Source organism: Anomaloglossus baeobatrachus, chromosome 4 (genome assembly GCF_048569485.1).
Source record: "Anomaloglossus baeobatrachus isolate aAnoBae1 chromosome 4, aAnoBae1.hap1, whole genome shotgun sequence".
NCBI classification, from domain to species: Eukaryota; Metazoa; Chordata; class Amphibia; order Anura; family Aromobatidae; genus Anomaloglossus; species Anomaloglossus baeobatrachus.
The window spans coordinates 225,388,274-225,415,807 of NC_134356.1; the positions used below are offsets into that span (position 1 = coordinate 225,388,274).

The window sequence follows — 27,534 nt, forward strand, 5'->3', positions numbered from 1 at the left end:
GAACAACCAGCATCCTGCAACAGCAACGATGTTTGAGATTAGAACGACGTGTCAACGATCAACGATATGGTGAGTAATTTTAATCGTTAGCAGTCATTCGTGCGTTTCACATGCAACAACATCGCTAACGAGGCCGGATGTGCGTCACGAATTCCGTGACCCCAACGACATCTCGTTAGCGATGTCGTTGCGTGTAAAGCCCTTTTAAAACATCCTGATTGTTGGTAAATATAAGTGCTGTGTGCAGAATATCAGATGTATTCACACTACTTTCCTGTTACTTATATGTAAGAATTGACTGACAGAAACCTATCAAAAGCAGAAGTCAGGAAAGACAGAAGCTGTGTAACATAATATACACTTAGATTCTGCAGTGTTAGACAACAGCAGTTCTATGTTGCTGATATATTACTGCTGCTGTTAGGACTCAGAGCAAGTGCCCTACTGAGAGTCAACACCCTTTGCAAAAATAAAGGCATCATAATAAATACAGTCTGCATTATGAGGAATATATGTGAGGCGAGAAAGTAACCAAGATAGCAGAAAGCCCAGAAATTAAAAATATAAATATAAAGATACACACGAGACGTATAAACCTCAACATTATTATTTACTATTAAGCCTATATTGAATAATAAAGGCAAAACACATAATTAAGTGTTTCTAAGGCTATGTGCCCACATAGCGTATTTTCATGCAGTTACGCTGCTTTCTGCACCGCAGCGTAACTGCATGCGTCCTGCGTCCCCAGCACAATCTATGAAGATTGTGCCTAATACATGCCCACATGGCGTATTAGAATGCAGCGCTTCAGCTACTGCCAAATCGCTGCGTTCTAAAAAGTGACGTCACTTCTTTCATGCCCTTTGAATGCAGCCCCCGCTCTGTCTATGGGAGAGGCTGCATCCAGAGCGCATGAAATCGGCTTTCAGTATGCAGTGTTTCTGCAGCGATTTGAAGCGCACATGTGCTGTTCAAATCGCTGCAGAAATTTCTGCAGGGACACAATGCAACGTGGGCACATAGCCTAAGGAAGAATTGAATAATTACGGTAATAACCTATGACAAAGAAACCTGTCAATGCATGGGATATTTTGGGCACTAAGTGAATGGTTAGTTCTAAAAGTTGATGTGTCACATGCAAGAAAAATGGGTAACCCTTACCTAACCCTCGAGCTCAAATAGCAGCAATCGGAGCTAGCTCCAAACACTGCTGTTAAACCACTTAGTTGCTGCTGTCAATCTCTGACAGCAGCATTTAAGCTGTTCAATCCAGGGTGTGGGTCACATTACCCAATGACCTCCGTGTCTCAATTTCAATGTTCCAGTGGGTTTACCACTTAATGCTCTGGCTGAGCTTCATAAAAGATCATGAAATATACAATTAAAGTCAAAGTATTTCTTTATTTTGCTCAATCAATCTTAGGATTAATCCTCTATGGGAACTAATAAATAGTTTTTTGGGTTTTTTTTATACATTTAAAAAAATAAATAAATAATAGAAAGCAATCAAAAAGTCATAAGTTCCTCAAAATAGTACTAAAAAATATATTGGCTCTTCCACCCTAAAATAGAAAACAAACTCATGTAACTCTCACAACAAAAAAAGTGTAAATGTTATAGGACAACATAAATAATAAAAAAAAAACTACAACTTGTCCTGCACAAAACAAACCCCTATATGGTTATACTAAGTGATAAATAGTACAAAAATTATTATAGCTATTGAGAGAAGGGGTCCCATACCAGAAGGGGTTAATGATCTACTGTACTGTATTTTATTCCCCTTTACCTACATAAAATAACTAACAAATGAATACATTGTATAGTGTACGGATTGTGCTGAAATATTTGGAAAACTAGGGCCTTATAACTGCAGAGATGTCATTGACTGTATAGCACCCATACCAAACCAAGCAGCTGTGGATAGTTGGCCTCTCAGCAGCTTGAGGCCAAGTATCCACAGGAGAACTTACACATCTACGGTCTTTCATTACTGCTACTAATCATTCAGTCATGAGATATGACAGCTGCTGTTTAGTCTCCTTGGTCAGATGAGTTATCGCGTAATCAGTGCATTAATATTAGTAGGGAATTATACTTGGTGTTCGAACCAATATCAGAGGTCTTTTCTCTGAATGACATCTCTAAAATGTAACAAGAGTGGTCAGATTTCAATGAACTTATTCCAATATCTTCCATCTCAAAGAACTTTTTTTGGCCCTGATTCATTAAAGCAACTACACAACTACCGCTTTGAAAAGTCATTAGTTTTTTGAGCAGCATGGTGTTACATAAACATTTTCAACATTTTTGTCATTTTCAAACTAGTTTTGCCCAGCTCTGCCAAAATACGCAGAGTAGGGGAGCAACTGGCCTAACTCCAGTCACTGACTGGAGTAAGTTATGCGGCGAGGCGCATGAAGGTGCACACCACTTGTCTGACACACCTGATTCGACACATTTGGCTCTAAATGAATAAGGAACTCTGGCTCCCGCGAACCTCATCAACAAGGCCAGCTTTGTTCACAATGGTCTACTCTTGATGAATCGGTTTCTAAATGTCAACCACTTTTTGAGAAAAGATGCTGAACAATCGAAGGCAAGACCTGACTTGTTTCAGTAGTGTTACACTCCCCTACACTCAGACATGAAGCTGGAAAACAGCACACACTATGCCGTTTGACCAGACTGACATATAGTTAGACTAGTACAATGTACAAGACCTCCATTAGATATATATGCCCTATCTAATACACTCTTTATATCTGTTGCTGTTTACATATAGAGCCTACAGTATTCGCATAATTCCACCCACTTTATAGACACTTGAATCTCCAGTCAGTGTGGTAAAAAAATCTCCCCATGTAAACCTACAGAGCTAGTGCTTTGCATTTTCCTGCCCCTTAAAGCACACCAATAACCAGTAGTTTTCCTATATAACCTACAGCCAGTGCTATACTGGCACTATCATGCTGATACTCTACATACATTTAGTTGTCAGCTAGGATGTATAGGTTTTGAAACACAAGCAAGTAAAGTTTGTAAAATGAGTAGCTTCTTGAATGACAGCAACTGCCGATCAGCTAATAGCTGGGGTGGGTATTCATAGTTATCCCCTCCCCCTGTTATTTATGCTAATTCTATTAGGAAAGTGTTTTAATTTGTGACTAGAAGGACCTGTGCTATGTCATACTCACGTGACCAGAAGGGGTGGGGCCTCAGCCAACAAAAAAATAATGTTGCTTCCTGGTATCAGCCATGTTAGCTGAGGCCCACCCCTTCTGGTCACATGGGTATGACATCAGCACAGGTTCTTCTAGTCACAAAGCAAAACAATTCCATAACATAATTAGCATAAATAACAGGGGAAGGATGGATAGGCAGGGGGGGCGGAAATCACTATGAATATCCACCCCAGCTGCTGTCACTTACGAAGCTGCTCATTTTACAAACTTTACTTGCTTGTGTTTCAAAACCTATACAGCCTAGCTGACAATTAAAGGTATGTATAGAATCAGCATGATAGTGCCAGTATAGCACTGGCTTTAGGTTATATAGGAAAATCCTGGTTATTGGTGTGCTTTAAAGAACATGTTTTTGTAAAGGATCTTAATGCACCCACTGCTCAGGTTTCTTCTCTCTATGCAAATGTAGCGCCCCTCGGGGCCTTAGGGTATTCGTCACCGGGCCAGTGGTTTCTTGGGGTTGCTGTGACTGGCCTGACCCAGCCCCGTGGCTCCGTCGGCTACATGAAAAGATAAACAAGTGTGAGGGGGATGGAAGGAGGGCGAAGGGTCCCTGGGAAGCATGTCGTCGGTTGCAATGGCGACAGGGTCTTGGCCTCCTCTGCTGCTGACCCTTCCTGCGACTTTTCCTTTTCCAGGAGCGGTGTTAGATGGGAATGGGGGATGCTTTGCAGCGCCACCCGTGGTGCGCAGCCAGGAATTAACCGCCGCTGCAGAGTCTCTCTCCAGGGCAGGTGTTGGGTGCAGCCAGGATGGTATAGCTCCCCACAGGCAGAGCAGGACCCGGGAGGTTGGTGAGAACAGGGCAGCAGTCCACGGGAGCGCCGGAGCGCAGGGCGGCGGCATTTACTCACAGAGTCACCGGGTGCGAGTTCCAGTTGCTTGTATTCTTTGGTTAAGATGATATCGCGCCCCAGGTGCTGGTCCTCGCTGTCAGAAACTCCGGTCGATCCCGGGAAGGTCTGAGGTCAGGTACGGTCTGGTAATCGGTGGGCTTTCTTCTCCGTGCACAACTCTGTACTTGGTGGGCCCCCGTGGCCTGAAGCGTCTTGGAATCCCCTCCTGCTCATGCTCTCTCTCATTCTCTGTCTTGGCTCGTATGGCAGGCAGCTTGAACCTCTATTCAGCTGGATCTCTGTTCCCGTTCCCCAGGTTCCCACTTTGCTGCTGTGCCCCAGGCACTAAGGTTGGTGAGGTCCTTGATGGTCCCCTCACCGGGCAGATTTATAAGGTGAGCCTGAAGCTTCCTCCTGAACTAGGGCTCTGCACCCCGCCTGTGCTCTGTCCCGTGAGTACTCTCACCATACTCAGCCTGGCAACTGTCCTCCTTGAGTCCATGATTATTGGTACCGGGTCGCATCCCTCCAGGTGTTACTTGCCCCAGTCTGGCCATCAGGAAATCAATCTGTGCAAGCACCGGCCATAACTAGTACAGTGCTGGAGGAAGCTACAGACACCAGAGGCAGATGGAGGGGCTGGGGCAGAGCAGAAAACCCTACCCACAGTCCCGCCCCACTGTCCTGCCCCAATGCACTAAAAGCTTAAGAAGTGCAAACTTGAAATGCTGATTGAACAATAACTAGTATGCAGATTTGTTCACTCACTAAGGGTACCCAGTGAATTTGTGTAACAGCGCTATTATGGCCATATCTTTACTTTAATATACATAATTCTGATATCAGGTTCTCTTTAAGCTTAAACAATTGTGGGTGGCACTGCACAGAAGGCAGCAGGGGCGTAATGAGAGTTCCTACAGGGGCGGACATATCATTGGTCCAACCGGTGCGGCGGCTCAGGGGTCCAAGAGGTAAAGAGACCCATTGCTACATCCAAACAAGGTGGAATTGTACATTATGATGAGTAATTAGACTGCAAAGTGCCCATATACTGTCCTTGCACAGGGGCCTCTTCTGTCTGTGTCCGCTAATGAGTTCCTATGTATTTGCATAGAAAGAACAAACATAAGCAGTGGGTGCATTAAAATCCATTAACCAAACATGGTCTTTAAGGGGCAAGAAAATGTCTACAAAACACCTAGCCCTGTAGGTTTACATATGTCTTCTTCAACAGAGAGAAGAAAAATGCACATTTTAACAGCATAATGGTGATGACAGGTTCTCTCTAAGAAAGTATAGTGAATGTAATAGAGACACCTACACATAGGCACCACTTTCTGCAGACAGTAGAGCACTGTGAAAGATTACAGTGCATTTATAATCTACAAAAGGTATTTTCACCAGTGGTTGCCACTGATGGCCACTGAAAAAGCAAAGAGTACCAAAAATACTTTGAAATGTGCAATGATTATTATTTCATTGTCCAGCAATTTAGCTCTTTTTTTGTTGTTGGGGAAAGGCCCAAGAAAGTTTGTTATTCAGTGCCAGTGACAATGCCCCAGTATCAGTCACAGGGCCCCCTAGTGTGAAAAACAGATGTCACCAAATTGCCTTCAAATATCAAGCACAGCCCCACTAGCAGCTACAGTTTCCCCTTCTCTTTGCTGTTACATTTGAGTAGCAATTATATAACTTCCACTTTCCATCTCAGAAGATGGCTGAGAGATTTGCAATAGCTCCCATTCAAGGTATATAAAAGTTTTCCAAAGTAGCCAATTTCGAACCATAACAAACAACCGTTGCCTGTTTTGGTGAAGTGATAGTTTGCTTTGACTGATGCCGGACTAAAGACAAGCCCGGACGCCTGCCCCAAAGGGGCTACAGGGAGGGCACACATGACTGAGGAGGGATGCTAGGCCTGAGGGTTAGTGAAGAGGTAAAGTGTAGTGCTTTTGTGGGGGAACGTGTGGGGTGGAGCTATGGGGGCTATGGTGTCATGTGAGTGGGCAGGGAGTGGTCAGTGGTGGGAGGGATATATAGGGCAGAACTGTGGGAAGGGGGCAGTCATTCCTTACCTGGCAGACGTCCGGAATCGTCCCGCCCTCCCGCCCTAATTTTAGGATCCTCTGGAGATCGACATGGAGAAGACAAGAGGATTGACCTTGTCGCAGCAGTCGGCGGAAAGGAGGGGGGTATTTGAAGTCGGTGGATTGCACAAAGAGCGGGGGGTGAACCCAGTGCAGGAGCGGGTTACCCCTGGTGGTGCAATGGTATACTTGGTTATGGTGGGTCCCTACTTCCCTACTGTGCTGGGTCACAGCGGGACATGTTAACGTGGGACCCTGCTGTGCTGGGTCACAGCGGGGCATGTTAACGTGGGTCCCTGCTGGGCTGGGTCACAGCGGGGCATGTTAACGTGGGTCCCTGCTGGGCTATTGGTTGGGCAACACTCGGCTGGGTGTCCTCGAGCCGGTGTAGTGCGGCTGAGGGCACGTGGTGGAGCTGGTGTTGCAATCATGTACAATGGACTCTTCATTTACCCCCCCCTCCTTTGGCTAGTGGTTATGTTTATGGAATATTACTACGTTTTATTGATAAATGTTATTGGTTGTTGGTGTTAATAAACGGGGCTGCTGTGGCCTTTTACATCCAATGTCACACAGTCGTGTCTTATTTTAGGTTAAGGAGGGGTAAGTGTGGGTTTTTTGGGATGGGTCATTACAGTGAAGCCATCAGTCAGACTTTCCTAAGTCAAAAATATTTGATACTGTTAAAAAAACTCAATTTGGCTTGTTGGATTTTTTTTCACTGAAGATAACCACTGGCTGCTGAGAAAGTCCAACAGAGTGGATGGGGTCTGGTATGCTTCAATTGATGGGTCATTTGATTAACAAAGGATTGTTTGTCAGCCCATTTTTGTCTTAAGTGTATGGGCCTTATCACACTACAGTATAAATCCTGAAGCTGATAAACCTTTGAACTATGACAATATTTTTTTGCAGTGTAACAAAAATAATAATGTCAAACACTTAAGCATCCCAAAATAGAATATAGACAGAATATCATCTTTTACAGACATGTCTCAGATCTGAAGCCAAGTGATTACTAAATTTCTCATTAGTGGTAGAGTGCATTACATCCTCTATGATCTCTCCTAAATTATTATTCTTCTTGGCTTTTCAGCAGCTTAAAAATAAATTACAGAGGGAATAGATGCTACGCCTCTGCTCCATCTCCTGTACAGAACTTCAAGGAATCATTTAGTGAGCTCAATTACATTGGGCAAAAAAGTTGCTTATGATTTCTCCCACGAGGAACCAAATATAATACATATAGGTTCAATAGACATCCACCATGTTAATTCTTCATAATACGCATCCAATGAGGCTATCTTAAAATGGAAAAAAGAGTATGTAGCAATAATTATAGTAGGCAGGGCTGGTAAATTTTAGTCTTGCTGGCAAGTACAATGCCCTGGCCCATGAGTGGACTGGCTCATCCCTAGACTTTGGTTTTATATAGCATTCAAGCCCCCCTTGTAGTATAATCACATATACTGTAGAAGCCCGCCCCCTATGGTATCAATAACTCCTTTACTGTACGCCTACAGTGTAATCATGTACTTTACTGGCAGGTTCATGTTCCCTCTTCTCCCTCTGTAATGAAATCTGTAGTATAATTATAATAGTGGGCAGTGGGCATTAGTGTAATGGTGGCCAGTGTCCCATTATGTAAATATGCCCTGTCTTATGTATACTGTTGAATATTATAAATACATGTGTTGTTAATTAAGTGCTTTAGAGAAGAATAGGTTCTGGAGGTAGCAGAGTTAGGACTGTCTATCAGGTTGCCCAATGCTGCCATCTAGCAGTTGGGTTAGCCGGCCATAGGGCAAATTTTAGAAGAGATGTTAGATAAGATAGAGCTAAAGTAGTTAAAGGGAGGAGTGACAGATGGCAGGGCGGATGGTTAGGAGAGAATGCTTCAGAGGGAGTCAGTCGAGAAGTGGGTTCAAAGTAAGAGGACATGGCATTGGTGCTAGGGCCAGTCAGGGAACCCCGGAGTAACCTCTGGAGGTCTTGGCGGGCTTAAAGAGTCATCCAGCTAATTAAGCTGTTGGGGCCCAGAAGCGAATGAAGGTGTGCAGTATTAGGTGAAAGGAGGCTCAGATCCCGAAGTATTAAAGGGAACCTGTCATCAGAAATTTCGCCCAAAAGCTAAAAGATTCCCCCTCTGCAGCTCCTGGGCTGCATTCTAGGAAGGTCCCTGTTATTATTGTGCCCCATGTGAGACCAAAATAAAGCCTTTATAAAGTTCTACCTTTTTGTATGCAGCTTCTGTAAATCCGTCACGGGGGCGGGCTCTCTGCCGTCCGTAATTCTGCCTCCTGGTCCTGTATGCCGCCCCCATCACTCCTTTCCATATCTGATGCACCGCCCACTGCTCCAGCCATCCCCGCGCATGCCCAGTGCCAGCCTCACAGTACTGAGCAGTGTGACCGCTGGTGACGTGTGCGCAGGCAAGTGATTATGGACGGGACTGTGACTGTTATCAGCAAGTACCCGGCCATAATCTCGTGAGCGCGCAAACCTCTCCAGCATTCACACTGAGCTCAGTGTAGATGCTAGACTGTATGGGCTGCTTCCAGGGATGACGTCCCTTTGTCATGTGATAGTATTTCGAACACGCCCCTACCTAGTCTGCTTCTTCCCTGGGAGCTTCAACTCCCAGCTTCCTCAGAGCTCCTCACAGCTCGAGGGTTACTACTCGAGTGAACTGACACCTCCCACCTCACTGCCTGACCCCTAGGTGGGCGGCCCTATTCCTGCTTAAGCAGCTCACTGGTGTGGCTGACAGGTGTGGTGCAAGATGTATATCTAGGATTTGTGAATGCTGGTGGAGGCAGTACTGCAGGATAGAGACCCAGAACCATCTTACAATAATTGCATACCCCCATAAAATAATAATCATAGCCCACCCCCACTCCCTTATTCCCTTGCAGCAACTAGCCCCAATACCCCCCCCCCCCAACACACACACAATTACATTATAATGTTATAAACGTTAAGCAGAAATAGTCATGCTCATGATTACAACTTACTCTCCACAATAATCATTTCTCTGCACCTCGAGAATGTACAGTCAGTACAAGACCCCCTACCCAAGTTGATTATAGAGACCAACCGACCCACAAAGTGCATGTCACCAAAATCAGTCACCTCCATCCCAAAGCAACCGAAGCACTGCTGCCAGAGTGACACAACGATATGCCCGCTGATATTAACACTCAACAACCATACAGTGATGGATGTGTCTTTTAAAGGGGTTAAAAACTACTTTTACATTGATGGCCTATGATTAGGTCATCAATGTCTGATCGGCTAGGGTCCGACACCCAGAACCCCCGCCGATTAGTTTTTACTGGTGCTGGCAGCGGCAGCAGATGGCCGGAAATACTCAGTTTCTGAGCTGCCCCTAAATTTTGGACCTGAAAAAGATTCATTTGAGTCTTCCCTTCTAGCATTTATCACCTATCCAATGGTTAAATGTTATCTTTTAAGTCTATTTCTGGTGTATTATGGCTACTTACTGATGTCAGTGTCAGATACAAGTGCATCTCAACAAATTAGAGTATCATCAAAAAGTTAATTTATTTCAGTAATTCAATATAAAAAAGGAAATGCATATATTATATAGAATCATTACAAACACAGTAATCTATTTCACGTGTTTATTTTTGTTAATGTTGGTGATTATAGCTTACAGCCAATGAAACCCAAATGTCATTATATCAGAAAATTAGAATAATTACCACAAAACACCTGCAAAGGCTTCCTAAGCATTTAAAATTGTCCCTTTAGGCCGCTTTACACGTTACGACATCGCTATAGCGATGTCGTTGGGGTCACGGAATTTGTGACGCACATCCGGCCGCGTTAGCGATGTCGTTGCATGTGACACCTATGAGCAATTTTGAATCGTCACAAAAACGTTCAAAATCGCTAATCGTGACATGCCCCCCTATTCCCAATTATCGTTGCTGCTGAAGGTACGATGTTGTTCGTCGTTCCTGCGGCAGCACACATCGCTATCTGTGACACCACAGGAACGAGGAACATCACCTTACCTGCGGCCGCCGGCAATGAGGAAGGAAGGAGGTGGGCGGGATGTTACGTCCCGCTCATCTCCGTCCCTCCGCTGTGATTGGGTGGCCGCTTAGTGATGTTGCTGTGACGCCGAACGAACCGCCCCCCTTAGAAAGGAGGTGGTTCGCCGGTCACAGCGTCGTCGCTAGGCAGGTATGTGTGACGGATCCGCGCGATTTTGTGCGCCACGGGCAGCAATTTTCCCGTGATCCACAAACGATGGGGGCGGGTACACACGCTAGCGATCTCGCTAGCGGGATCGCAGCATGTAAAGCGGCCTTTAGTCTGGTTCAGTAGGCTACACAATCATGGGGAAGACTGCTGACTTGACAGATGTCCAGAAGGCTGTCATTGACATACTCCACAATATGCTGTATCCAAGCATATTAATAGACAATTGAGTGGAAGGAAGTGTGGTAGAAAAAGGTGCACAAGCAACCAGGATTACCGCAGCCTTGATAGGATTGTTAAGTAAAAGCCATTCAAACATTTTGGGGGGATTCATAAGGAGTGGACTGCTGTTGGAGTCAGTGCTTCAAGGGTCACCACACACAGACGTATCCAAGACATGAGCTACAACTCATGACCAATAGACAACGCCAGAAGCGTTTTACCTGGGCCATGGAGAAAAAGAACTGGACTGTTGCTCAGTGGTCTAAGGTGTTGTTTTCAGGTGAAAGTAAATTTTGTATTTCATTTGGAAATCAAGGTCCCAGAGTCTGGAGGAAGAGTGGCGAGGCCACAATCCAAGCTGCTTAAAGGGGTGGTTCACCCATTTTTTTTATTTTCTGTCGAAGTTCTACTTACAATTCTAGGTATTTTCTCCATTGGCTTGTATTTCCATTTCTGGCACTGAGCGGCGCTATGCTGCACGCTCAGTGCCTGTCACATGACCCCCTGGAGCTGTGGCCGCCGGCATCCTCTGACGTCCCGGCATTTCCGGGCTCTCAAACAAGACGGGTACGTCACAGGATGCCGGCGCCACTCAGATTGAGTGACAGGGCTGTGGGCGGTGACTACCGCACGTCACAGCTCAGCATCGAGGAGAGGATCCGGAGGACGTCTGTGTGGAGCCGGCGTCCTGCAGATGGTGAGGCTGAGGCACGGGGCGCCAGTGTGCAGTACAGGGGGGGGTCTTCAGCTGAATCCCCCCCTGCACGTAAGTATGTGATCACACTGTCCACCCGCCCGCTGTGCTGCGATGTCAGGAGAGCGGCCGGTGTCGGGCAGTGTGATCGTGTGCTCCTCCCAGCAGCAAGACACTGACAGGCATGTCACCGCTGTGCTCTGCCATCTGTCCTGCTGCATGGGACCAACTGTCTGCACTCTGTCACCTGCACCACAAGTCACAGAGTGGAGACAGTTGGTGACAGAGCACCTCTGCCCCCCCTCTTCTTTCCCCACTCTCTTCTCCCCCCCTCTCTCTCTTCTCCCCCCCTCTCTCTCCCCCCTCCCTCTCTCTCTCCCCCCTCCCTCTCTTCTCCCCTCCCTCCCTCTCTTCTCCCCCCCCCCGCTCTCTTCTCCCCCCCGCTCCCTCTCTTCTCCCCCCCTCTCTCTCTTCTCCACCCCTCTCTCTCTTCTCCCCCCCTCTCTCTCTTCTCCCCCTCTCTCTCTTCTCCCCCCCTCGCTCTCTTCTCACCCCCTCGCTCTCTTCTCCCCCGCTCGCTCTCTTCCCCCCCCGCTCGCTCTCTTTTCCTCGCTCTCTCCTGGCATGGTCAGTACAGAAATCTCTCCATCGTGGAGGGGTGAGAGGGAGTAATAAACATGGAGTCCCTACTGTGTCTGTGTATTTATTTCTAATAAAGTATTTTTCTCTGTGTGATGTCTTTTTTTTTTTTAAACCCTTTGTTGGAGGTTCTTAATGGCCAGGTTAAACTTGGCCTGACATTAAGAATCTCGGGCTTTATACCAGCTGGTAAAACATAGCTGGTATTAACCCCTTATTACCCAGCATGCCACCTGCCACCAGGGCCACTGGAAGAGTTGGATACAGCGCCTGAAGATGGCGCTTCTATGAAAGCGCCATTTTCTGGGGCAGCTGTGGACTGCAATTCGCAGTGGGGGGCACCCTGCACTGTGGATTCCAATCCCCAGCTGCCTAGTTGTACCTGGCTGGACTCAAAAATTTGGTGAAGCCCACATCATTTTTTTTTTTTTTTAATTATTTCATGAAATTCATGAAAAAAAAGGGCTTCTCTATATTTTTGGTTCCCAGCCGGGTACAACTAGGCAGCTGGGGGTTGGGGGCAGCCCGTAGCTGCCTGCTGTACCTGGCTAGCATACAAAAATATGGCGAAGCCCACGTCATTTTCTTAAAAACGTTTTCAGGGAAAAACCTTTATAAAAAAAAAAAATGCTTCCCTGCATTTCTATTGCCAGTGAAAGTAACACCAAGCAGCGGGGGCTAGCAGCCAGTAGCTGCTTTGGTTACCCTTAGCAATAGAAAATGCAAACAAAACAATGTGATTTTTTTGTTTTTTTATTTTTAATGAATTTTTTTTTTAAAAAATCGGCATGGGCTTCGCCCATCGAGCACCAGAGCATTTTACTGCTCAATTCATCCCAAGTAATCAGATGACTCCAGTGTCGGCCGATTACTTGTTCTGTGTCCCCCTGCATCCATCGCAGCGTGTAGGGGCTGTGAGGTCAGCGGAGTGGAGACAGTGACATGCTCTGCTCTGACACATAGTGTGCTGCATGTTACTATCTTTCTCCACTCTGGCACTTGTTGTGCAGGTGACCGGATGCTACATGTCACTAACTGTCTCCACTATGGGACTTGTTGTGCAGGTGAGAGTGTATACAGTTGGTACTATGCAGCAGAAATCACAGAGTGGGGCAGTTAGTGACATGTATCATCCGGTCACCTGCACAACAAGTCCCAGAGTGGAGACAGTGACATGCTCTGCTTTGACACATAGTGTGCTGCATGTCACTATCCTTCACCACTCTGGGACTTGTTGTGCAGGTGACCGGATGATACATGTCACTAACTGCCCCACCCTGAGACTTGTTCAGGTGAGAGTGTATACAGTTGGAACAATGCAGCAGAAGTCACAGAGTGGAGCAAGTTAGTGACATGTATCATCCGGTCACCTGCACAACAAGTCCCAGAGTGGATACAGTGACATGCAGCACACTATGTGTCAGAGCAGAGCATGTCACCAACTTGCTCTGCTCTGTCACCTGCGGTGCTGCATGTCACGTTTTTGCCGCGATTTGGTGCCTTTTTTGCTGCGTTTTTGCTCACTGCGTTTTTAATCAGTGCACAATGCCATTAAAGATTGTTGATGAAAAAAATAAAAAAGGTCTGATGTCATTTCCTTATTCAAAATGTTCATTGTATGCAGGAGAGCAGACAGCAGCTGCAGAACTACAAGGCTCAGCATCCTCCATCCAGGACTGTATGCAGTTTTTTACCCAAAAAGAAAAAAAAATGACATGGGCTTCGCCATATTTTTGTATGCTAGCCGGGTACAGCAAGCAGGTACGGGCTGCCCCCAACCCCCAGCTGCCTATTTGTACCCGGCTGGGAACCAAAAATATAGAGAAGCCCTTTTTTTTTTAATTATTTCATGAATTTCATGAAATAATTTTAAAAAAAAATGACGTAAGCTTCGCCTAATTTTAGTGTCCAGCCGGGTACAACTAGGCAGCTGGGGATTGGAATCCACAGTGAAGGGTGCCCAAGCTTTCTGGGCACCCCCACTGCGAATTGCAGTCCGCAGCCACCCCGGAAAATGGCGCTTTCATAGAAGCGCCATCTTCTGGCGCTGTATCCAACTCTTCCAGCTGCCCTGATGCCGGGTGGCTAGCTAGGTAATAATGGAGTTAGGGCTAGCTGTATATTATCAGCTAGCCCTAAGCCCGAAATTCATGGTGTCACGCCAATATTAGACATGGCCACCATGAATTTCTAGTAATGATAAAAAAAAAAACACAACACACAGAAAAATATTTTTATTAGAAATAAAACACAACACAATTAGTGACTCCATCTTTATTGAAATAAAGAACCCCCCTCCGCAGTAATCCTGGGTTAGGGTCCCGCGCCGTCCAATCAGGATCCAATATCATCTGATTGGTTTGCTGGAAGGCAAAGCGATCAGATGATGTGTCAGGTTAAACTACGTGAATCACATGACAGCAGCTGATTGTATAAAAGCCGATTATACAATCAGCTGAAGCATCAGTGCAAAAATAAATAAATAAATAAAATACTCACGTCTGTGCTGATTACCGGCAGCTCCTGCAGCGGAGTCTGATCCTGGCCCATCACTGCAGGAGCTGCCGGTAATCAGCTGATGAAGTCCCCTGACGGCAGGATCAGCTGATAGCCGGCCGGGCGACACCACGAGAATCAATCAGCTGATGCATCAGGAGACTGCATCAGGTGAACCACCGCTAGGTCCTGCAAGCTTCGTACGTGCCCCGGGGAGACTGCACACAGCCGAAGCGGCGCTACCGAGACAGGGGCTGGAAGCAGGCATGGCACCAGGACCCTGCAGACAGGTGAGTATGACATACACACACACATACACACTCACACACACACTGTATATACACACACACACACTGTATATACGCGCACACATACACATACACTGTATATACACACACACACTGTATATACACACACACTGTATATACGCACACACACTGTATATATGCACACACACTGTATATACACACATACACTGTATATGCGCGCACACACTGTATATACGCGCACACATACACATACACTGTATATACGCGCACACACACTTTCTTCCCCTGGCTGTGTAGAGCTGCTGCTGTCTCTGTATGATTGATCTCAGTGCATCCACTGGGAAGAGGCAGGGAGGAGGGTTTGGGTGGGAGCAGAGTGGGTGTATTAGACACAATGGGTGTGTTAGATAAGCCAGACACCGCCCTAGAGCCACAAAGAATTCTGGGACTTGTAGGAACTGAACACAGGAAGTCAGAGGAGAGATCAGAGCTGGAGCCAGCAATGAAGATGTGCTGCTAGTGCACAATAAAAGGTAATTTTGCTGAAAAAACATAATAGATGTGTTGAGGGGCACATATTAGCAAGATTTATCAGAAAAAAAAATCAGTTTTGGTAACTGGACAACTTCTTTAAGGTCTAGTGTGAAGTTTCCACAATCAGTGATGGTTTGGGGAGCCATGTCATCTGCTGGTGTAGGTCCACTGTGTTTTATCAAGAGCAAAATTAGCACATCAGTCTACTAAGAAGATGAGAGACACAAGACCCAACAATGCAGACGAACTGAATGCTGCTATCAAAGCAACCTGGGCTTCCATAACACCTCAGCAGTGCCACAGGCTGATTGCCTCCATGCCACGCTGCATTGATACAGTAATTCATGCAAAAGGAGCCCCGACCAAGTATTCAGTGCATTTACTATATATACTTTTCAGTAGGCCGACATTTCTGAGATTCTAATCATTTTTTCAGTTGGTCTTATATTATATTCTAATTTTCTGAGATCATGACTTTTGGGCTTTTATTGGCTGTAAGCCATAATCATCAACATTAACAGAACACACATGAACTAGATCACTCTGTGTATAATGACTCTATATAATATATAGGAATAGATCACTCTGTGTGTAATGACTCTATATAATATATAGGAATAGATCACTCTGTGTGTAATGACTCTATATAATATATGCATTTCCCTTTTTGCACTGTTACTGAAATAAATTAACTTTTTGATGATTTTCTAATTTATTGAGATGCACCTGTATGTTCACTCAAAAATTGCTAAAATTTCAGTCATAAGAGAAGCATAACTGGTTCCATTGGTATATGGGTATGAAAATTCTTATTAATAACATTATGGCACAAGCAAATAAAAATAATATCACAATCTCCAACAAACTTGTTTGAAGAAGGGAGGATCACTCATAACATCAAACCGTGGGACTGATTGCATTAGTTAAAGGGTTTTGTAAAATGAGTTCTGGCATCTGGTTGGGTTTTATGGGTTCCTGTCCTACTCTTCTCTTTTCTTGCTTTTCCCTTTTGTATCTCTCAAAAACCCTTAAGTTCTATGGTAGAAAATGTATCCCAATTTCAAGTCTGGCAGCAGATGCTAGTTAGACTTAGCACTTATTATTCCATTACCAACCATACTACATGCCTCACCTTATTGAATTGTTTTGTTAATCTGTCCAGAATCTCTAAGAATACTGAAATAAAGTCCTCTTATATAGTGCAATTATAATGGATAAGAAAAGAGATTAACTGTTACAAGATCAACTGTTTGTTTTGAAGAACCATGAATAGCAGTACTGGCAGTTCTTTGTCAAACCTTATACACTTTACACAATATAAGGGTATATAAATTACAGTAAGATTCTGTGTTGCACAGTTAATCTTTTTTTCCTCATTGATCTACTATTTTCTTACTCTGCAAAATATCACAACAGTATCCAGAACTTTCTTTTGGCTTTTCAATTTTTACCTCTGCATATACTGTATATGTGGCGCCCTGGACTAGCCAGGTCGTCACAGATAACACACAAACACCCCCACCCCCATTAGACAGTACCATTAGCCAAACAAAACCCTTGTTGCCTCCCTCCAGGGTCTGATGTCCACACCAGGTGGGGCGGAGCCAAGCGGTTGGCCCCACCCACCGACGAGTTCACAGGCCTGGAGGCGGGAAAAGTGTTAGTTAGAGGTTGGAGTTTGAAGAGTGAGGAGTAAACACTTGGGTGTCTGGGTTTGTGGCCCAGGCACTGCCAGCAAGGTTGGCAGACGGTGGTGGCCGTCTGCAGGAGTGGTGAAGCAACGCGGAACCGTAGGACCGGGGTCGGGCGTTGGCCCGCCGGTACCGACCGGGGAGCGAAGTGAAGCCAGCACACACAGGCAGGACCATCGGACCCCGACCAGGCTTGGAGCCGCCGACAATAGTTAAATCCGAGTGTGACCGGAACCAAAGGGTTTCCTAACAACCAAAGACCCGATAAAAGGGAACCGCCCACACCGTGAGGGTATACAACTCCCGCCTAAGGCTAGAAACCCAAGGGCCAGCGCCTGCGGGAAAACGGGCTTCTCCGGCATCCATACACCGGGGAGCGGACTACCGTTGGGGATCCATAGTAGTCAAACAAGTACATCAAGGTGCAGGGAAAGACAGCCGCCATCACCTGTCCGGGGAGAGACACTGCAGCCGGCTGCGGGACTCGTCCATCCAGCCGTTTGGTTTACCGAGGACTTTGTGCATCTCTTACTGAGTGAGTACACCCGTGCCATCCGGCACCGCGCCACGCTGTCCCTGCAACCCTGCACCTCACCAACCCTGCCTCCCCGTCTCACCACCGGACCCCGGGACCACCGACCCCTACCCACGGAGGGGGAAAACAACATCCCAGCTGCTCCACACCATCGCTCCCGGGATCCCCGTCACCAGCAGCGGTGGTGCCTACCTTCACCACAACCCGTGGGTGGCGTCACGGACTAAATCCCCCAAACCAACCACCCCTTTCACTCACAGGCGAGGAGCGCCGCTCGAGTCCCCGGATCCGGCCCACCGCTCGAGCCACCGAGCAGCCTCAGCAGCGCCGGACCCGAGCGTTGGCGAGCAACCAGCAGCGGCGGCGTCCTCCCCGCCCGCGACATATATATTGCAGTGCCAGACAAAATGCCAACTACAGTTTGCCCTCAAATACAGTGTCAGATGAAATGTCATCCATCTAATGGCAGACATATTGCTTCATAGTTACATAGGTTGAAAAAAGAAATATGTCCATCAAGTTCAACCTTCCTCTACCAATTATAAATTTTTTTAACCATAAAGTACGAGTAATATTGTATCCCTGTGAAGTGTAAGCCATAGTCTGCCACCAAAATTTTAGCCTCAATGTTGAGTTTTTCTAGTCACTCACAATGCTTCAAGCATCATCCACTCAAAATGTACCACTGAACAGTGGCAGCCATTCTGTTGCCTCTATATATTGTCTATTTAGAGTGCATCAATGGTTTCTGCCATTGTGTCCCATTTCCAACCTTATTGCCCCTCCCTAAGGTTTAAGCCACCATCTTCAGTATATATCAGGGGCGTGCAAAGAAATCTTGGGGCCCTCAAAGCAAAAGTTCTAACTGGGTCACCATCTCTCCCCAAAAAAATAATTGGTGCGGTCATAGCAGATAGGAGCAGTTACAGAACATCATATCTCCCAACTTTTTAAACACAGGAAGAGGGACTGTGGCCCTTAAACTATAATTTTGCCTCCTATTGAAGCCACTGCTGAAGTATTGTTACCCACCATGATAGCCCTTTAATAGACCCCATAGAGTATAATGCTCCCACACAAAATAATACCCCGCCACATGCACAGAATGTTGAACCTACAGGTCACCCAGCAAAATAGGATGCCCTTACAGTGCCACCAACACATTATGATGTTGTTATGGTGCCCTAACAAAATATGATTCCACAGTGCTCCAGAAAAGTATGATGCCCCTAAAACAGTATGATGTCTCGATAGTGTTTCCCAGCAACGTACGATGATCTTACAATTTCTCCTCACAGAGTATTAGCCTCCTACAATACACAGAGTATGAAGTCCACTAAGTTCCCACACACATTATTAAGCTCCTTCAGTGACTCTTTTCCCTACAGAGTGATACTCTCAGTCTGCCAAATACAGTATGATATTCCCACAGAACCTCCACAGTATTATTACATAATTCCCTCATACTGTATAATCCCATCTATAGTATGATGCCTCCCACAGTCCCTCACACAGTATTATAACCCCATCAGCCTCTACACATTATGACCCCCTCATGGCCACGAACACAATTTGAAGCTGCTCACACAGTATGATGGCTTCCACAGCCCCCCACACAGAATGATGGCTTCACACCCCATTATATTGTATGTTGGCCTTACAGTACCCCCCCCCCCCCCCACAGTATTATAGCATCACAGACACTTACACAGTATAATGGCCCCACACGGTATGATGGCCACCACAGTAACCCCACACAGTATGATAGCCTCCACACAGTATAATAGCCCCACAGCTCCAAAAATGGTGTGTTGGAAACAAACAGCACTTCACACAGTTTGATGGCCCTCACAGCACCCGACACACACTGTGATTTGCTCACACACACCCAACAAAGTATGATGTCCCACACACATTATGATCCCACAGACAGTATGATGGCCTCCAACATAGTATGATGCCCCTACTGTACCTCCCAAACACACTTTGATGGCCCCCACAGCACACCATAGCCTTCCAACTCTGTATGATGTTATTGTCTGATAAAATTAATTAAAAAAAAACTATTCACCTAGCTGTACTCCTCCAGTGCACCTCTCTGCTCTGTTCAGCATGTGGACTCAGACTTTGCACAGGAGGTATGTTCTAGTGATGTCTTTGTGCCTGCTGTACTGAGACTCAAACGTGCAGGCTGAATAGTGAAACAGGGAACCTGCAGATGCTGATAAAATTGTATGCTAAGTGGGAGTGTGGGGCCATTTAGCCCTAAGTCGTCTGACTCAAAGGTCCCTTAGTAGCTATATGATCTACCCATCTACGTACCTTTATATCTATTCTCATTTAGGCTAAATTCATATTTACAACAGATCCAGTAATAATCCATTAGAACAGATCCAGAAGCAATCAGTTGCCAAATGTTGGGTAGACAAAACCTTTTTGTCCGTTTTTAAATAAATGATTTAAGCAGGATCCATTTTTCTAACATTAGAGTCTATGGAAAATGAATCCGTTAACAGATTTCTTTTTATCTTACTTTTGAAACTGATCCAGTAAGCAGGAAACTGATCCTTTACAAATAAAAGAAAAACGCATGCCTAAATTGCAATCAGTTATCAGATCCGTTTTCCATAGACTCCAAAGTTACAAAAATGTCTCTAACTGAAATCAATTATTTAAAAGCAGAGAAAAAAGTTGTGTTTGAACAACTTTTTTGCCACCAGATCGCTGCTGGATCCATTCTAACAGTTGATTGTTGGGCATGTGAACGTAGCATTACTCAGCCAATACAGTAACTTTTTGACAGATTTATTAAAGGGAATCTGTCAGGTCATTTTCTAATACAATACTAATGTTATCTTTAAATAAGGCTAAAGTAGCTCTAATTGGATCAGTACATTTTATTGCTGTACCTTCTCCTGTTATCTTGTTGTAAGCTCCCTAGAAATCAGTGTGATGTAATAACTAGTCAGACATATGTAAATACAAACTGCATATGCCCTTCCCCCCCTCCCATCTCTTAGTGCTGGTATCAGTGGATTGAACTGAATTTACACTGCTGCCTTCACCTATACCTCCCACCTTTCAGCACTTATAGGGAGTAAACTGGTAGATGGGTGAGGGGAGCAGTACATATGCAAATTGTATTTACATACACTTGAATAGCTAACATTACACACTGATTTCTCAAGGGTGTACAACAAGAGAACAGGAGAAGCTATAGCAATAACAATAAAGGTTACTGATCCTAAAAGGTCTGCTTAAGATCTATTAAAAGATAACATTAGTATTGTACTAGAAAATCACCTGACAGATTCCCTTTAACAATAAAGCCAGAAAGTGCAAATGTTCACGCAAACTTTATGCTTGCACATAGAAGTCAGATTTTTTTTTATGACTTTTGGACTGTCCAAAATAAGCTTGATTAATTAAGATGCATTCCCCTTAAAATAAATTTGAAGCAATTTACTCCAACAAACTTTTTTTTTAGGCTGTGGTTTGAAAGTCTGTCTTAAATGTGGAAAATAATGCACATTGGGAAATCATCATGGAGTACTTTTTGTCATATATTCCATTGTAGATTAAATAGATTGTCTTCTAAATGGTTTACTGTTCCATGCACATTGTCATTGCATAACACCAAAAAAGGCAAGCTTAAAGTAATGCATTCATATAAATGCATACTAACAACTCTCATTATAACAATCCACTATTTTTGTCACAAAGATCACAAGACAAGTAGCATGTATACAGAATAGCCCTCTCTGAGCTACTCGGTAATTACATCACAGTATCTGTCAGAATAGCTGTCATGAAAAAGTGAATTTGGCACTTGTCTACGCTGCACCTGTCATAAAGACTAATAGAGCAGACAATCCTTTTGACGCTTAAATCATCTAAATATAGTACTGAAAAAAGCTTGTGAAAACACAGCACTGTCCCTTCTGTAGGCAAGACAAGGTCTTTCTTTTTATATTTCAGGATCTACTTTCACTGACCAACAAAAGACTGTTCATGTAGCAGGTGGAAGTAGAACTGAGATCACGACCCAGACCGTCAAGACGGGAGTGCAAATGAAATGGCAGCAGGATGGAAAAACTGAGAAATCTGTGAGCCAAACTGAGCACACAAAGCGTACAGTAATCGTTGATAATAAAGTCACCCATCAGGAGGAGATTTCAGCTGTAAGAGGAGATGCTAAAGCCAAAGCTGGCTTTAAAGAAGGTATGAATACAACCCAAACACATTTATTAAGTATAGTTTTTTCACATTCTGTCTAGTAAAAAACCTCCACAAAACTCCTTAAAGGGGTTGTCCAGGGACATAAAGGATGAACGTAATGGACTGAGCCAGAGAGCCAGACACATTTATCATGTGCTAACATAAAAAGAGGGGAACGAAGACCTCTAACTGTCTGTAGAGCGATGGAGCTGTCGAATGTGGGGGAGAAAAGCCAATCTGAATTTGGTGTTGGGTTGTGTGTTGTCCGTAATTTTAGCAGGAAGAATGGCTCTTTATCTCAAGGAAGATCATCCAACACTATTAGATAGATAGATAGATAGATAGATAGATAGATAGATAGATAGATAGATAGATACATAGATAGATAGATAGATAGATATAGATCAAGTCATTTTGACATTGCAGTGCATATGTTTATTCTCTTTAGCTCTTTTAAGCACTTTTTAGGTGGATTTCAGACAAAAATTATTTGCTTAAACAAGTTGACCTGTCTGCTGGAACTCTAAAGGCCGCTTTACACGCTGCGATCTCGCTAGCGAGATCTCTAGCAAGCGTACCTGCCCCCGTCGGTTGTGCGTCATGGGCAAATCGCTCGGACCCGTCACACTACTTACGTGCCTAGCGACGTCGCTGTGACCGGCGAACCGCCTCCTTTCTAAGGGGGTGCTTAGTTCGGCGTCACAGCGACGTCACTAAGTGGCCGCCCAATAGAAGCGGAGGGGCGGAGATGAGCGAGACGAACATCCTGCCCACCTCCTTCCTTCTTTATTGCGGCGGCCGTTCCAACAGTGTCTCACATAGCGATGTGTGCTACCGCAGGAATGACGAACAACATCGTACCTGCAGCAGCAATGATAATCGGGAATAGAGCACTGTGTCAACGAGCAACGATAAGGTGAGTATTTTTGCTCGTTAGCGGTCGCTCGTACGTTTCACATGCAACGATGTCACTAACGAGGCCGGATGTGCGTCACAAATTCCGTGACCCCAACGACATCACATTAGCGATGTCGCTGAGTGTAAAGCGACCTTTAGATTGGTATGGGTCCCACCACTTAGAACAGTGTTTCTCAACTTCAGTCCTCAAGGCCAACCAACAGATAATGTTTTCAGGATTTCTTCACTATTACACAGGAAATAATTCTATCACCTGTGCAATATTAAGGAAATCCTGAAAACCAGATCGGTTGGTGGGCTTTGAGGACTGGAGTTGAGGAACCCTGACTTAGAGGCTCATAATCTCCTGTTCTCTACTGGTTCATCCCTAGACAGCAGAAAGTAAACCCTTCTGCTCCAAACCTTTGACTCTGAAAAGCCCATTGATGACTGCCACAGCTATAGTTCCATCACCTGTGTAATATTAAGGAAATCCTGAAAACCTGATCGGTTGGTGGGCTTTGAGGACTGGAGTTGAGGAACCCTGAGCTAGAGGCTCATAATCTCCTGTTCTCGACTGGTTCATCCCCAGACAGCAGAAAGTAAACCCTGCTGCTCCAAACCTTTGACTCTGAAAAGCCCATTGATGACTGCCACAGCTATCTTCTTAGTGTTACAGTCTTCAATAAAGCAGCAGGGCATATTGTATGTGTTGTGGCCAGGGAAGAATGTGAGATAGAAGCTTCTGCAGTGAAACCCACACCACACTAGCAGTTATCGGTTATATAGGCAATAGGGACTTTTTAAGGCTGCAATATCGTTGTTCTGATGACTAACTCACTGGTATTGTCAAGGTTTAAGTCAAGATCAGAAAGTAGGTAAGTTCAGACATGGCAATTTTTTTCTCCACTGTGGATTTTGTGGTAAATCCACCCTGTGTAAAGTTATGATTTTGTAGGAGAATAATGTAAAGTAAAATCTGTGGCGAATCTATCATTTATAGGTGTTTGCTGTTTAACTTTTAAATTCTAAGATTTGGTGAGAAATATTAAAGGGGTTTTATGTCCCCAACCACTCCTATAGTACCGCTAAAACAATTAACATAGTTGTTACTCACCCTCCCTGGGTCCAGCACCACCTGACCACTGCTGCTCTAGTCTCTGTATACTACTTGCAGCAGTGACATATATTTTAAGAAAAGTCTCAGGCACCACAAGGAGTAAATTTGGCTCCACCTTCAACCCATGAAAAAGGTGCTTTGAACCTTTGGATATTCCCAGCAGCAGTGACATCAAGACTACAGTGCACATCACCGTTATGATCAAAGGTCCATTCGACATGATTAGCTGAGCTCAGTGATTGGTTGCAGCATGATCTACACTCTAGTTAAAATGTCACCCCTGCAGCCAGTATACAAAAACCAGAGCAGAACCAGGGAGGTGGTGCTGGATCCAGGAAGGGTGAGTACCATCTATGTTTGTTGTTTTAGAAGAATAGGAGCCTCTGGTTACATAAAACTTGATTGAGGAAAAACCCTTTAAGGAAAATTTGACTGTAGGTTTTTGCTACCTCATCTGAGAGCAGCATGATATGGGCAGAGACCCTGAATTTAATAATCTATCACTTAGATTACTGCTTACGGTTCTAACACAATCAGAGTTTTTAGATGCAGTAGAGCTGAGAAAGCTCTGTATTTACAATGTCTATAGACAGCGAGCTGCAAGTCTCAGCAGGTGCATGTGAGACTAGAAGGTACAAGGCAATGTAGTCTGAGCAATGATAATCTCTTGGTGCTAAAGCAAACATTGCAGGTAATCAACAGCAGATTTATTAGCTACAAAAGAATACACTGATCCATATCAAGAACAATTTATAGTTTCTCAGCAGTCACCATAAACAGTAATTAAACCAAAGCTGACTCTGTTAGCATGTTTAGAAAATAACGGCAATGTGCCAAGAAAGTTTTTTTGCAAAAATACAAAGTATTTTATTTTATTTGTAGAGCAATGCGACATAGGAACACACAGAAAGGTGCAAAAAAAGTGAATTAAAAACAATGCACACACGCACAAAAACCAGGGCAGCGGTACATCTCAGGATTATATATATATATACAGATGTATGAACTAATATGGTTGGTGAGAGATCAAAAAGGAGGGATAGTCAAAGTGGACAATGGCTTGATTATATATTTGTTAGGAGTAATCTCAATATACTATGCCTGGCCACTAAAGATCTTACATAATTAAATTATCGACACTTTCGGGGTTAATGCAGGGTTAAAGCTGCGATAGCAATGGTAATGGGAATATGCTATGCAATAAAGACTATCGTTGATGGCTAGAATAGTATCTTTGTATCACTATAATACAGTAGCAGATAATATGAAGAAAACTACTGTCAGCGATATACATATCAATCCAATCGCTTATCTGTACAGCAGCAATTAAAGGTGAATTTTAGATAAGCGATATGCATATGGATTAATCAGCCATGGCAAAGATAACATTACATCCCATTACCGAAACAATTACAGGGTTAATACAGGGTTAAAACTGCGATAACACAATTGTAACTGTACAGCATGAATCAGAGGCAAATTATGTATAAGCAATGTGCATATAAATTAGTCAGCTAACACCAAGATAACATTATATCCCATACTGTTTTCACCTATTGCTGCCTATCCTCTGTAATGGGATATAATGTTATCTTGGTGTTAGCTGACTAATTTATATGCACATTGCTTATACATAATTTGCCTCTGATTCATGCTGTACAGTTAAACAATTGTGTTATCGCAGTTTTAACCCTGTATTAACCCTGTAATTGTTTCGGTAATGGGATGTAATGTTATCTTTGCCATGGCTGATTAATCCATATGCATATCGCTTATCTAAAATTCACCTTTAATTGCTGCTGTACAGATAAGCGATTGGATTGATATGTATATCGCTGACAGTAGTTTTCTTCATATTATCTGCTACTGTATTATAGTGATACAAAGATACTATTCTAGCCATCAACGATAGTCTTTATTGCATAGCATATTCCCATTACCATTGCTATCGCAGCTTTAACCCTGCATTAACCCCGAAAGTGTCGATAATTTAATTATGTAAGATCTTTAGTGGCCAGGCATAGTATATTGAGATTACTCCTAACAAATATATAATCAAGCCATTGTCCACTTTGACTAACCCTCCTTTTTGATCTATCACCAACCATATTAGTTCATACATCTGTATATATATATAATCCTGAGATGTACCGCTGCCCTGGTTTTTGTGCGTGTGTGCATTGTTTTTAATTCACTTTTTTGCACCTTTCTGTGTGTTCCTATGTCGCATTGCTCTACAAATAAAATAAAATACTTTGTATTTTTGCAAAAAAACTTTCTTGGCACATTGCCGTTATTTTCTAAACATGCTAACAGAGTCAGCTTTGGTTTAATCAACAGCAGATACCTTGATAAGAGAGACATCACATGCTGTCTTCAGATTCCATAGTAAAAACCTGCTGACAAAGTCCCTTGGAAGTATAAACTACATAGTCAGAAATGCTTTCCAAATAAAAGAGTGGAAATTCCAAGACACTGTTGCATTTTGAAGAAATAATAGTAACAAGTGTTAGCATTACTGAGAAACTGCTGCACGAAACGTGTGGGCACAAAACCAGATCATATCCTGCCATTATGTCATGGCATAGGTTGCATAGGTAATGTTGCTATAAATTGCCAATATGCTGTCAGCAGTAAGGTTTATGTAAAGTGCTCACAGTGTCACCATGGATAAACTAACACAACTGCTGTCAGCAGCTCGCTGTCATTAAGTGTCACATCATGTTACCACATGGCCGCTCATGACAGCACATTTTTCTATGAGACGATATGCAATCGCGTTATCCTTAGTTATATCTGAAAATAAGCAAACTAAAACATGAAAAAAATAAAGTTATACAAAAGCACAAAAAAAGTGTTCTAGGCAGCCTAAAAAATATTGTGCCACATACTCCAATGTTATTGAGCTCTTCGCAGTCAATGGACTCATCAGAACATTAATATTCAGCAGTTCTTCATCAGTCCTAATTAAAATTAATGAAGATGTAGAGTGTTTAATTGGAAATAACATTTCATTTTGTTTTAATCTTAATTGTTGTGGATAACAACACCATAAGAAAAATCAGCAAAATACCAATTGATTGTTGCTGTGAACTGAGGCCTGTCTGGTTTTCATGGAAATCAGATCACTTGGCATGACCAACTATTCAATGACTGCACCAGACTGCAGTAGTAAAGTCACAAAACACACCAGATTTAGCTTATTCTCACATATCTGCCTCCGGCTTGCATGTCACAACAGTATAGTCATAAATTAGCATTGACAGTTACATGCAGAACATCCAGAAAATGGACAAAACTAACCTTTTCAGCTATCCATAGTCTCTGTATGGTTCAATTTACTCCATAACATGATATAATGTTCTACAGTAGGAGGCAATCAAGTATTAGCATGTTCGATGTGTAAGTCAGGGATAATGTGGTGTGTACTGTATTTATTAGCCATTCCTACAAACGTTGAGAGGTTGGCCCACATACAATGAAAAGTACCAATCCACTGGATGATGACTTGTTCTCGTTAGCAGTCTCACTGTTGGGTCCCACAGAATCTCAACAAAATAGAGATCTATGCACCCCAATTTGAAAAGCATAGTGGGAATGTACAGTATGTGCATTACCACTCCATTCAAGATCTATGGAACTGACGGAGATAGCTAAGCTCTGTAGTCAGTTATCTTCATCAATCCTATACTGTAGTTATTAAATAGAGTAAAGGCCGCTTTACACTCTGCGACATCGTTAGCGATGTCAATAGCGATCGCACCCGCCCCCGTCATTTGTGCGTCACGGGCAAATCGCTGCCCGTGGCGAACAATATC

General features: G+C 44.0%; 1 protein-coding gene across 11 annotated transcripts in view; it reads left to right on the plus strand.

The window, feature by feature from the left end:
• MYBPC1 (myosin binding protein C1) overlaps positions 1-27,534 on the plus strand; it is a 173,195-nt gene that overhangs the window by 4,750 nt on the left and 140,911 nt on the right. For 9 of the 11 annotated variants that reach the window (XM_075344695.1, XM_075344703.1, XM_075344705.1 and 6 more), the window contains exon 2: positions 21,460-21,702. The exons of the other annotated variants lie outside the window; for them this stretch is intronic. In XM_075344695.1, the coding sequence (XP_075200810.1) occupies positions 21,460-21,702 (243 nt within the window). The remainder of the gene's footprint in view (positions 1-21,459; positions 21,703-27,534) is intronic. 11 annotated transcript variants of the gene reach the window in all.